The sequence below is a fragment of the Bos mutus genome, chromosome 1 (assembly GCF_027580195.1).
Source record: "Bos mutus isolate GX-2022 chromosome 1, NWIPB_WYAK_1.1, whole genome shotgun sequence".
Taxonomy (NCBI): domain Eukaryota; kingdom Metazoa; phylum Chordata; class Mammalia; order Artiodactyla; family Bovidae; genus Bos; species Bos mutus.
The window spans coordinates 126,245,080-126,259,311 of NC_091617.1; the positions used below are offsets into that span (position 1 = coordinate 126,245,080).

Here is a 14,232-nt window from a genome sequence, read left to right on the forward strand (position 1 = left end):
AACATACTACATGTATTGTTATATAAAATTACTATAAAGCTCCCTACCAAAACATTGATCAAACTTTGGTTGGTAGGATTTCAAGTTTTTTCTTTTCTGTTAATCTAGATTTTTAAAGTTTCTACTACCAAGGTGTTTGCTTTCTAGTTAAAAAAAAAAAAAAAAAAAAGAACAAAAAGTTTAAAAAATTATTTGAAGGTCCTTTTTAGTGTTAGAAACCCATATTTGAAAACACGAAAAATCTGGTATTCCCTACTATATTCACCTGCAAGTTCAGTTTTATTTACATCTGTCACCATTTTATAAATCTGGAGAGTATTAAAACAAGTTTATTTGGGGCTGAGAGGGGGGAGGTTTCAGTAGAACATTAGGAGTTCAGCAAAACAGTTCCTAGTTTCCTTTGAAGCCAGGGACAGTGGCTAAGGTTAGCCAAAAGATACAGTTCTGGCCAATGAGGTGTAAACAGAAGCTGCCGGTAGAGCAACCAAAGAAGCTGCTGAAAGGCACTCTCTAACTTCAGCAGTGGCCTGAAAGGCTAAAAAGCTTACTCAAAACTTTCTATAATCTCATGCTGGAAATGATAAAAGTGGGAGCCCAGGGCCCACCAAGATAGCGAAGCCCTTGTAAACACCCAGGCTTTCTGTTGGCATCTTTGAAGGCCTATGCTTGAGTAGGAAAGGTGAACTGTTAACATAGATCAGCCTTACGACGAGTGAAATCTAGCCTGGAATCAGCCAAATCCCTAACTGGATTAAAGAGATCAGCCTCTAGCCTAACCACACGCCAAAAGCAAATTTTTCTGGAGGGAGGAAAAAATATCCAGAGCTTCAAGTTATCTCTAAAATATTTCATATTTCAATATCCAGCATTCCATCAAAAATTATGAAACATGCCATTAGACCAAACACCAACCCCCCTCCACGAAACCCCAAAAATCAAAACCTGACAAAGAGGATCAGATTCATGACAGACATAGACAATGGATTTAACTGACAGAGTTTGGTTTTGGGTTTTTTTGAGATAGAAAATGAAATGAAAAACTGAGCAAATACCTGGAAATGCTAAAATATTGTCAAATGAAAAATTTAGAATTAACCAATAAAATGACCAAAATGAACATGTATTTAACCACAGATTAGCCATAGCTGAAAAGAGGACTGGTGAAATAGATGATAGATTAGTCAGAGAGGAAGAGCGCATAAGAGACATATGAGACATAGTAAAATGGTCTATTATTCATGTAACTGAAGTCCCAGAAGAAAAGAGAAAGAACAAACAAGGGGGAAAAATGGAAAGAGATAATTGCCTGGAATTTTCCTAAACTGAAGACAGACATCAAGGCACAGTAACCAAGAGCCCCTAGGAACACCCAAGTAGGATAAATATAAAGAAAACCACACGTAGGCAGGGCATAGTAAAACTGATGAAAACAGAAGATAAAGAATCCTAAGGCGACTAAAAAAAACAGGGACGGTACTCACAAAGAAATAACTGTAAGATGCTGACAAGAAACTATATCTGGTGATAAATGTGCAGTGTGATTTGATCCACCATAGCTTTCTTATTATCCATCCTCATTAGGAAGGTTCAATAACAAAATAATATATCCTTTATATGTGAGGAAATAATGGAAGATCAAATATCTGATCATCTTCTAAATTCTCATTTAAAAAACAAATCAAATTCTTAGAGGGCATTATTCTATATATATTTCAGAGCACTAATCATGGTAGGTTAATATAAGCAACTATATCACATTAATATGTATAAGCAGCATACTTGAAGCTTATATTACTCTGGTACTATCTGAGGGTTTATATTCTAACTTTATTTCAGCTAGTATTATAAAAATTTCACATACAAAAATCTGGGATTATTTTAATTTTTTAGTACATACATTCTCATACCATATAGTAGATATTATGTGAATTTTTGCATACAGTTTGGGAAAGTCAAATGAATACAGATATTTGGGCAAAACACAATACATACACTTAAAAACTGCATGAGTCTAAACTTTTTTTAGTTTTCAATCACAAAAACACTAAATTTTAACAATAATCTCACAGAACTCAGTAATTTTCAACTGATGAAAAATTTTCTTCATCTGAAGGAAACTTCTAGATTTCTGATCAATGTTCTTTTATATAATAATTAATTCTATAAATCATTTTGGACACAGCTGCCTAGCTGATGTAAAAATAAAGGCTGTACTTAATTATCTTCTATTTACAGATGGATTTGTTTTCTCTTTAAAAATTATTTATTATGATCTAGAATGACTCATTCCTTTATTAGTCCATGTTTATAAATTTACAATATCTACAGATGCAGTTTTTAAAATACCTACATACTCATTATGTCTTAACTGGACATGTTTAAAGAAATCCTAAAGTATGCATTATTTGCTATAATCACTGTACTTTTTAGTTTTTATTTATTTTTAAAAATGTTTTCTATAAATTTATAACAAAAAACATACACATAGTTGCATATAAGAATACATTGTTACTGTATTTTTTTTAATGCTTGTTTTAAATAGATAGGGCAGAAGCCATATTACCACCCCCGCACACACGAAAAAAAACCTACAAAACAATCAATAACTTATGGCATGATCCAGAAATTCAAGATAAGCTTGTTGGTAAAGACTTATTAACTAAGCAATTACAGCAAAAGGATGTGACTGACACTGCATCTGGATTTACTGCTTGTACAAGTTGTGTTGAGACAAACACCCTTAATTAATGAGAACTTCTCCATATGAGCGATTTGGTTTAATCAGTCATATCAATATAAAAGCATACTTTTTAAATCATAGCACTTGAAAAATAAAGAAAGGAAAAATACTTAAGGAGTTTGTGGTGAACTCCAGGACCAAACAGCTTTAAAAGCATGGCTGCAGATCACCTTAGCCAAAAGAGAATTTATAGGAAGGGGTACCAACACAACTCATTAACTTTGTTTAGGTGGCAAAGAATACAGAGAAAGGACACCAAATGAAGTACGATGATAACCAGAACCAGAAATTAAGGAAGAACATGCTTCAAAAACAGGGAGCAGTCAACAATACCAAAAGCTGCTGAAAGACCATGTAAGAGGAGGACTGAAAAATGACCACCAGACTCAGTAACACAGTAACATTAGTGAGAGCTGTCCATGCATTCCCTCCAACCCATTGTGGGGTCTGAAGGCAGGTTAGAGTAGGTTGAGAAAAGAACAGTTCAAGCCACAGAGGAATGCTGCAAAACAAAACAAACAAACAAAAAAAAAGTATAGAAAAATGCACTCATGAAATATTATTTATCTTGAATGTTTGAAAAGAAAACTGAAAAAAATTAACATTAACAGCAATTAATAAAGCATCTGGGAAATAATTCAAGGTAAGGGGTTAAGTGTTCTTAGCAATTTTTGAATTGTTTTGATAAAAAATCTATCTTACTACTAAGGGAGCTTCTTATTTGAGGGCTAAATTATGTTTCTGCATGTTCCCTAGAACTTTAGCACTGAAAGGAATCCTATCTACTGAAGAATGAGTGAAGTTCTCATGCACAGTTGAAAATCTTTAGGCAACAATAACTTAGCAACTCTTTTGGGTACAAATGCCAATTGGAGCTAGGAAATCAAGTATCTCCCCTGGAGCAGGTAAATCATTTCCTCAACCCTAATCCCTTTCCTTATGGGACAAGCCCAAAACTTTACTCCCCAATCATATCAAATTAGACTGCAGTGGGCTAACCCAAGTCTGCCAAATTTTCCCTCTAAACTGTGGCAGAGAACTGAGTCAGACCTTAGAGGTCTTAGGGTGAGTGGTCCTTTAGGGGTCTAAAGGCCTGACTACGGCCCTTAGCATGACAGGGACATATGGTCAAACAGGCTTAAAGACTGATTTGGCATTTTTTTAGCTGTCAATAAGAAATTAGAGTGGGTTTATGGAGAGAAGCAGAAGGGGGAGACATGTAGTCTCATCAGACATATAAAAGGAATACAATGGAATCTCATCATTAAACAATTTTTTTCTCTTTCCTCTTCATTTTACAAAGTGAAAAGTTATTAAAACTAGAGGAGAAACAGAAAACATTAACTATTCACTTTACAAAATAAAAGGGAAAGAAAAAAAACACTATTTAAATAATAAGCACTTATACTCAATGAGCACAATAAACACATGATATAGGGAGAAATGCATCAGTGAGTTTCATTCCTATGTCCCTTCTGCAGTACCTACTGCTGTACTGAGAGAAACTCTATGCAGCATGTATTTTTTATCTGCCATGGCACCAAATGCAGGCCAGCTATTTTATGCAGTGGTCAACCAAAAACAAATAAACCACCCAATATTTTAGTGTACTTTATGAGAAATTAAAAACAATATTTTAGTGTACTTTATGAGAAACCTCAAAAACAATTTTGACTATGTGAACTGTATCTGGTCTGTTAATAGTAAAACCTGCAGCTCCTTTATAACTGCCTGACAACTTTCTAGCTCTCATTGGTCATATTAAAGTTCCTATAATCATACTCCAAGGAGCTCCCTAGGAACTTTCTAACATCCTTCCCTTTTTTCTTTGAGCTAATTTGGTACACTTCAGTGCCTTATACTCAGATTTTCCTAAGTGATTCTCCTAATAATCTGTTGGAGTCTTTTTCTGACCAACAGTACAGAAAAGTGACAGGCAGTAAAACCATATGGTTAGGAATTTAAGAATCAGATAAGCTCTTTATAGGAATCATGGCTCCACCACTTAATAGTTTTGTAACTTTGCAGACATCATTTAACCTCTATGAATCCATTTTCTACATCTATAAAATGGACATAATGCTACCTACAACTCACAATGCTAATCTGAAGATTAAGTTAAATAATATGTTAAATAATATAATTATTTAACTTATATTAAGTTAAATATTTTATTACATTATTTATATTATATAATATATTATTTATATTATATAATATATATTATATTGTATATTAAATTATATTATTAAGTTAAATATATTATTAAATAATATAAGTCCTTAGTACTGTGCACGGTATATGCTGTTCTAATTACTAATGGTGATTATTAGCTTAAATTCCTGCTGAATTCAACCTGTTTCATTGCTTTCTCCTAAGGCTCCACAATTGCTCTTATTTCCATGACATTTTTACAAAATTTTATAAAACTTATGCAAGAAACAAATTTATTAACAAAATAGAATTTGTATGAATCAAGCTGCTTTTCTATCTTTCTCAGACTCACAAGGTTAATTTAATATTCCGAGATCCATCTGGGGGCCAAACAATATTTCCAATGTACACATTAATGTGATCAGTGTTATGCATCCCTCCCAACCACTGAAATACTCTTCCTTCTAAAATTTATTTTAAATAGTGAGCGGATCTTACAAAGTAACTATCATTTAAGACAAAAGAACTGTAAAGGTTAATAACTCAAGGTCATGAAAATTATTCATAGCAAATAAAACATATATAACAATATCTAACAGTTAAATGCTATTTTCAGATTTTCATGTTTTGGACATACCATTAAATATACACCATCAAATAAAAAGTCTGTTTCCCAGTACTGATCTCTAATACTACCTCCAATAAATTATATAAACAGTATTCTACAGAAATAACTAACTTTGGAGAGCTGGGTCCCTTAAATCCTTTAACAAATCACATTAGTCATAAGAAAAACACTGGACTTTAATAAACTACATTTTAAAATAATCCTCAAACTTCCTTTTAGACCAATTATCAAAGTCTTTTCCATATCTTTTTTTGTTACAACTATTAAAGAGAAAAATAAGCACTTCAAAACTTTCGGTCTGCCTTCTGGTAAAGGCATATCAGGGAAATGAACACCTGACTGACTAGCGGTAAACAGACATTTTACATTTGTATAGCTATTAACAGCTTCTGAAATACTCTTAAAGGTATTTCACTTAATTCTCATAGTCATTTGAGTCAACATGGTAACTTTCATTCCCATTTTACAGAAATAAAATTCAAGGTCAGTAAAATAACCACATATGAAAATTAGGACCTACATTTTTACACTTCAAGTTTAAAACCCTTTCCATATCATCACATTGCCTCTCACCTGGATCATTTACCAAATTGTATAACTGGGATAAGAATAAAAGCTATTGTCAGATGTAAAGAAAAGAACATTAAAATGGGATAGAGTGAGGAAAGGAGAAGTTTCAATTATACTTTATACTTAAGAAGGGGTTTTAGCAAACCAATACTTAATTTTTTGAGAATTTAATCAAACAGAATGCTTGAGAGGTTTTGAGGAAACAGAGACATGGGCACTTTATTTGCAAACATCTGTGGGTGTGCATGCAGTACTTTTTTCTTGCCTTAAACTTCAGTTTGAGTCATAGTGGTAAATTATAACTTCTTTTAAGAGAGGAAGAATTCTGCTTGCAGTTATGCCCTTGGGAAACAATTTCACAATCCTTACCATATTTTATAAATAAACAGGGTTACCAGAAAAAAGAAAAAGGATTCCCTTTAGATAGAAATAACAATTTCGAAGAGCAGCTCACACTTTTCAGAAACAAATACAAAGTTAAGCTACACAGCCAAACATATTTCTTTACTCACACACAGAATCTTTAAGATCTCTCATTTTGGCAAGAGGAAAGACCTCTTATTTAAAGCTAGAGCTTTGAAATGAGTAATGATATCCTTTCAAATAAAAAGAAAGGTGAACAACAGGAAACACGGTGGGTATGAAGGCTCTCCATGGTGGGCTTAGGCATGGTTTGAATGAATAACACTGGCCCAAATCTAGTTTATTCCGCAGTAAAGAGAGCATCTGGAAAAGGAAACGGCAACCCACTCCAGTGTTCTTGCCTGGAGAATCCCAGGGATGGGGGAGCCTGGTGGGCTTCGGTCTATGGGGTCACACAGAGTCGGACACGACTGTAGTGACTTAGTAGCAGCAAAGAGAACATTGTGATCAGAACAGATGAAATCACACACTTCTAAGGATTCTCCTCTGAGTTAATAAAACATATCTTTTTCGTTAAAACTTCTTCCTTATCTAAAAAAATTACTAATTTGCTACTGTGACTCAAACAAAAGAACTAAGGCAGGGAAACAAATGTCCTCCTAATATAATCCCCCCAAACACATATACATACATAAATTATTCTTGATTTCATGTGGTAAGGCATTTTCTTCCAGTTATATGTCACCCAGAGATGTATAATGCATGGTCCCAGAAATTAAAATAAGTATGATAAGTTCTCTCTGTATGAACGAGTATAATCAGTTCATTTTTCATTCCTTTTCTTCCATTACTTATTCCTTAATGTTTACCTGAACCTCTGAATTGGAATCAACAGGCTGTAGCGAAAACCAAGTTTCTTTGCCACTGTGGTTACACAAGTCTTCTTTTTTGATGGCTACTTTTCCTATAATAAATAAGTAAAACAATGAGGAAACATATTTTCTATAATCATCACCACCATTACATATTTTTTAAAAAAACATTTAAAAATAATTTTTATCTGCTGATAACAAAATCCATTCTTATAAAGCAGTTTCTGTATTTTAAAGAATGAAAAGGTGCCTCATTTTCCTCTACCGCTTGGCTGACCCTTCTCTGTGCCATTTTGAATTAGGGGATTAGACCAAAACTCAGTTGTATTTATATACAATTGCACTTTTTAGTGGAAAAGGCAATGGCACCCCACTCCAGCACTCTTGCCTGGAAAATCCCATGGAAGGAGGAGCCTGGTGGGCTGAAGTCCATGGGGTCGAGAAGAGTCGGACACGACTGAGCGACTTCACTTTCACTTTCCTGCACTGGAGAAGGAAATGGCAACCCCCTCCAGTGTTCTTGCCTGGAGAATCCCAGGGACGGTGGGACGGTGGAGCCTGGTGGGCTGCCATCTATGGGGTCGCACAGAGTCGGACAAGACTGAAGCGACTTAGCAGCAGCAGCACTTTTTAGTACTTATTCAGATTCACTTTTTTACCCAGAGTACACTCAATATAAAAAGCAATGTACAATGATTGTCCAATGACAGCGCAAACTAATCCTCCCAATTCTTTAACACTGTGAATAGACTATGTGTTTTGTCTAAACAGACATATCTGCACTTAATAAGAGTTTATAAGCTCCAATTAAGAGAACAGAAAATAACAATATCATATAGTCATTAATAATTTTGAAAACTGACTTGAAATTATGAGATTAAAATAATTTTACTGAAAATTTGGTTTTATCAAAACACTGTAAACACTGCTTATGTTGCTTCAATGCATTTAAAAAAAAAAAATCAAAGCAGTTCCCTAAAGAGTTTCTATGTCTCAGAAACAGACACAGAGCAATGAACAAAGTAGTATGAGAGGAAGAAACAGAAATGTTCTTATTATAATGAAGTATTTGCCATGTTGGTTACAAAGCATTTCCTTCCTCAATTCAAGTTTTAAGAAGGAGATAGTTTTGCATATGACTGACAATTTATTCCAACATTCAACACAAAAACGTCAACAAAGGATATACGTTAAAGTAAAAAATAGCTCACTTTCTTTGATTTTACCAAATAAAAATTTTCATTTTAAGTGCCCAAATTATACTTCATATCCTTTCACTTTATGACCTAGCTTGGTCTTTCAGTTCAACATTTGAAAACTTACGGAAAACAGTTAAAAAAAAAAAAAAATGTTTTCTGTCAAGATATATCAATTTTAGTGTATCAAGTGAAAAGAAAAGACATAACAAGAAAGCAAACACAGAAAAACTGTCTTTAAAATTTTATTCTGGAATTAGATTAGTAGTAATGGTTGCACAACTCTATGAATATACTTAAAACCACAGAACTGCATGCTTTAAAAGGGTAAATTCTATGGCATGTATATAGCACATCAATAAAGCTATTAATTAAAAAGTAATCATATAGACCCTATTGGACAATTTCCGGGATTTTTAGTTTTATACATAATTTATGAATATGTATGTAAGTGTACATATGCATGCATGTACAATACATCCAAACATTACTAAAGCAAGCCCTCAACTTAAAAAAAAGGCTTTTTAGGGGGCTCCCTGGTGGCTCAGCAGTAAAGAATCCATCTGCAATGCAGGAGCCGCAGGAAGACACAGGTTTGATCCCTAGGTTGGGAAGAATCCCTGGAGGGCACGGCAACCCACGCCCATTAAAAAAAAAAAAAAAGTTTTTTGGGAAATGTACTGGTTTGATGGATTCATTTACTCATTCAACAAATAATCACAAAGACACTATATTTTAAATGGTAAGCTGATTTTCAGAATTCTTCAACTAAAGGCTGCTGCTGCTGCTGCTGCTGCTAAGTCGCTTCAGTTGTGTCTGACTCTGTGCAACGCCATAGATGGCAGCCCACCAGGCTCCCCTGCCCCTGGGATTCTTCAGGCAAGAACACTGGAGTGGGCTGCCATTTCCTTCTCCAACGCATGAAAGTGAAAAGTGAAAAGTGAAGTCGCTCAGTCGTGTCCGACTCTTTACAATCCCATGGACTGCAGCCCACCAGGCTCCTCTGTCCATGGGATTTTCCAGGCAAGAGTACTACTTAACCAATAATGCTTCTAAAAACTAGAGTAGAAATCTAAGAAATACCTGTTCTATTCATGACTCACAACACAGATCACTGGAAACACATCTTTGTTACAAGTGCCTAACCAAAAGTTAGTTCAAAGGTTAAAAAAAAAAAAGCCCAGAAGAGAGGACCCTCTTCTCTTACTTCATGTCTCATGTGTCCATGGTACCCACTGTCATAAAAGAATTGAATGGCTCATATCCCCTGGGAGAAAAACCCTTTTCTGACTAGCTGTATAAATAAGCCATTTGTTTTTAAGTTGAGAAAAACCTGCAATTTTATTGCCAGCTCTTACTCTTATCAAGTTCCTTTTAAGACATCAATTTGTAAAATGTGAAGATTTGGTTGCAAGAGACTAGTCAGTCCAAAGAAGCAGGGAAGAGCACAGGATCTCAAGAAGTCAAAGAAACTGACAAAGCACGACAGAAAAAGAAAAATATTTGAAGTCATTAGGTATTAGGATACCAGCCAACACATTCAGCATTTCATTGGGCAATATAACACTTGAAAAAGAAATGTCATCAGCCTTAGGGAATCAAACAGGATAGAGAGGAGTTATGAAGGGAAGGAGGGAAGGTAAATAAATGAATGAATGAATGAGAAAGGTTGGAGGGTAAAGGAGAAGGGAACTCAGGGAAGGAAGAAAAGAGCAGGGAAGGGAGGAACAAGTTTCTGAAATACAAGTAAGACCCAAAAAATCGTTCCTCATTCTTGTTGTGAGCTATCCTTAAACAGGTTATATGGCAGCTATTAAATACAAAATGTAAGCAGCCTGATTATAGTGGAATGAGCACCGAACTGAAAAGAAAAGCCAAAATTTATTGAATATCTACCAGGGAGTAAACATTCTTACACATTTTGTTTAATCTTCATAACAATCTTGAGGGTAGATGGTGTATTACAGATGAGGAAAGCTGAATGATACTAAAAACCCGCACACGAATGAGTGCTAGAGCCCGATTTCAAAACCAAGGCACTCCTGTTCAGGTTTCTTCCAACGACACTAATTCTCAGCCGACTGTCAATTCTGTTACTTATTAGCTGTGTAATCTTGGGTGATTTATTTAAACTCTATATCTCATTTACCTCCTCTGTAACAACTTTCAGTTCCAGTGATCTTAAAAACTTATTCTGTGCATCCTCATGGTCTCCAACAGCATTTTAATGTTTACTATTTTAAACAAAGGTAACTCATTATTTCACTAGCTATGAGATCAGCAACATCAAAAATAAATAACTCCCAATGCTTCACACAAGATATGTCTGGAAACCATGTTTCTTGACACAACTTTGAGGAACTGGGCTCTTTTGAAAATAACTTTTATCCAGTCCTATTCTCTTTCTGACAGCAAATTTATGTCTTTGGCAAACACTGTTTATTTAAGGAAGTATATGGTAAAATCATGTATAAATTACGGAGTAGTCATTTCAACAGTTGCTTAAACTGGGAAATATCTCTTAGGAATAGAACTTTTGATTAAACATTTGCTTGGCTCTAAAACTCAAAAAAATAAAATAAAAATAATTAACCAGTCAACGCAGGAACCAAATACAAAACACATTATTTAAAGGTACTATTTCATTTCCCCACTATACTGACAAACTCATAGACAGAAAAAGTTTAGACCACATATACACACATTTATATACCAGATGCTGTATCAGTTTCTTAAAATCAGACAAGGAGAGGAAATACAAAAAAAAATGAAGGAACTGTGGACACAGAAACCATCCTTGTTGGTCTCTAAGTAAAAAAATATATAAATATTCTTAGCTTTCCAGTACCACTTCTAGGCAGCATTTTCTTACCATCTGTAAAAACTCTGTTCTACTAGGGCCCCGTTTTTAGATACAACATATTCTTAGAAATTTCATCCTGATACAGATCACCAACTGGCAACATCCTGATGGCCTGGTTCCTACTTGATTACTAGTAGAAATGATGAAACGGTAGATAAATGTAGGGATAAGTGTGACTGCCTATACAAGATGAAAAAGAACCAGAGGACTAAACAGATTCTGGCAGCATCAATAACAGCAACTCAGTCAATGGCAACACTTAGGTACCTTAGTGTACAGGGTTTAGATGATTCCTTTTGGTTTCTGTGGCAGACTGGTATATTAGTAATGGCTTTCAAAAAATCATACTTCCCTGTCTATGCCACTGTGTCGTCTCCTCCAGCACTGACTCTGAGTTTGGCTATGCCATTACTTTTGCCAATGGATACCAGCAAACGTAAATGCAAGTAGTCTTAATAAACATCTGCAGTAGGACTTGCCCTCATCATTATGTGGAGGGGGAGCACGTGGCCAGCACCAGCCATCAGACACATGGATCAGATCACTCAGCCCAGTCAATTTCCCAAGTAACTGCATATTAGTGACTCCAGGGAAGACCAGCAGAAGAACCACCCACTGAGCTTGGCCCAAAGTGATGACCTGCAGGACCATGAGCAAATACAGGATTGCTAAATTAAGCCACTAAGTATTAGCGTGATTTGTTATGTAGCAATAGATAACTGATACAGTTCCTATGCAAACAGACACAGAAGTGTAGCCTTAAGCTATTTAAACAGTAGGTTTGACCTAAGAGCTAAGTAAGTGCCAGCAGAAATGACAATTCTAATGTTGAAAAACACATTAGCTGTCTTAAACCCAACCTCATTTAATAGGTGAACAAGGCTATGAAGGTACAGTGATTTGCTTAAGCTCACAAAGCCAGTGAGTGATAGAGTCATAAATGGAATTCAGGTCTCTGATATCCTAGTGAAATTCTCTTACAACATTCTGAATCAAGAGGTAAGAAATACAAGTTAACCAGTCTACCATGGTTCAATTGTTTGAGCCTAGATCCCTCTGAAAACTAAAATAATTAGAAAATATACATTAGAAGGTAAAATGTATATGTTTAATATTACTAGGATCCTTACTGGAAATGGAATTTTTTGTTAACAAAAAGTTTTTCTCTTCTCTTCTCCCTTTTTAAGGGAAGAAGACACTATATCATAGGACAACACATCACACAATAAAAGACTTTCAAAGCCTTACTTTTACAATTTCCTATCTTTTTCTAACATGGTTCCTCGGTCTCAAGTTTTCAATTAATCTATAATCAGTTTTCATCCTAACTGTTCTGGCATATAAAGGTTTCTAATACAAAAAATTATGCCTCATATTAATAACAGTTATCACTTCCAGGAAGGGGACTGGGGGGGGGGGGTCAGTGACCAAAATTAATTGTCTGTAATATTATAACTAAAAATTTTCTTTTACAAAAAGAAAAATATTCTTTTTTTTTTTTTAAAGGAATAACAACTTATTCAGAAAGGCGGCAAACTGAGAAGATGGCAGACTAGTATCTCAAAATAACATCTAATCAGGGTTTAGATGCCAGTTTCTTTTTTTTAATTAAATAGAGCACAGGCGTCTCAGTGCACTGGCTTCTGTTGTGGAGCTGGAGCACAGGCTTTAGAGTCTGTGGGCTCAGCAGCTGAGGCACACGTGCTTAGTTGCTCTGAGGCACGTGGGATCTCCCAGGACCAGGGATGGAACCCATGTCCCCTGCTATGGCGGGCAGGTTCTTAAGTACTGGACCACCAGAAAAGTTCTCCATGTATTATCAAACAATTAAAAATAAAAAACAAACAAGTTCTTAAAGCTATCCAACCAGTACACGTTTTTAGATCTTCTTAAGTTTAAAAGATGGTTCTCTCAATTCTAGCTCAAATTTAATTCCCAGAAAATGCTATGGTACTATTTAGCCTACAACTGGGCAAAGACTTGTAAAATAAGTGAAAATATCAAGATTACCTTCCAATTTTAAAGGCTACATATGTACTTTACTTTAATAAAAGAAAAAACAAAAATTTCTACATTTAGTAAAGATTTTTTTTTTCTTTTTTACAGTTCCTACAGCAAGTTATGACCTTCTGATACCACTCCACGAAGGACTGATTTTTACTTTAAAAATTAAAAAACAAAACAAAACAAGCAATGTTTGGAAATAATTATAAACCTCAACTAAAGGCCTTTTCAACAAATACTATATGATGACTATGAGTAAATAGATGATGAAAATTACAAAACATTTTCTTAAAAAGTCAGAGTAGTCAAAGATACACACTCTCTCGTGTTGCTAATAATCACCAAAAGCCTCTATCAAATCTTGTTTTCCCATTAAGAGATCTCCTTGCTTTCCCTCCTCTCTCTCTTCCAATCTTCCTGATACACTTCATCAATCTTCACTAAGGCCTCATTTCCCCTATTAAGCCTCCAGAAGTGCTCCTAGGGCAATTTCATTCATTCCAACAGAGGCTTCAAGTTTCACATAATGCTAATGATTCTCAATATCACATCTCCAAACATCAAATTCAGATCTTTTCTGTGAGCTTCAGGTCTGTGTTTCCAACAATCAACAAACATGTCCACCAAGATGCTCCCCAGGTAATGCAAGTTTAACCTGTTTGTAACCAAAGTCATCCTCTCCCTTTCTCATCCTGAATGCTCTTTATCTCAGTTAATGACAGCAATTAAAACAAGCTTATTTTTAACTCTTTCCTTTCTTATATCCCCCCTTTATCTCCTCAGTCCCTAAATCCCATGTGAAGCTATTCCTGTGAAGGACATTCCCTCATCTGCATTTCCAC

The 14,232-nt window shown here is 35.0% G+C and overlaps 1 protein-coding gene across 2 annotated transcripts in view; it reads right to left on the reverse strand.

The window, feature by feature from the left end:
- Nucleotides 1–14,232, reverse strand: part of RASA2 (RAS p21 protein activator 2) — a 126,397-nt gene that overhangs the window by 77,477 nt on the left and 34,688 nt on the right. For both annotated transcript variants that reach the window (XM_070375238.1, XM_070375246.1), the window contains exon 4: nucleotides 7,325–7,419. In XM_070375238.1, the coding sequence (XP_070231339.1) occupies nucleotides 7,325–7,419 (95 nt within the window). The remainder of the gene's footprint in view (nucleotides 1–7,324; nucleotides 7,420–14,232) is intronic.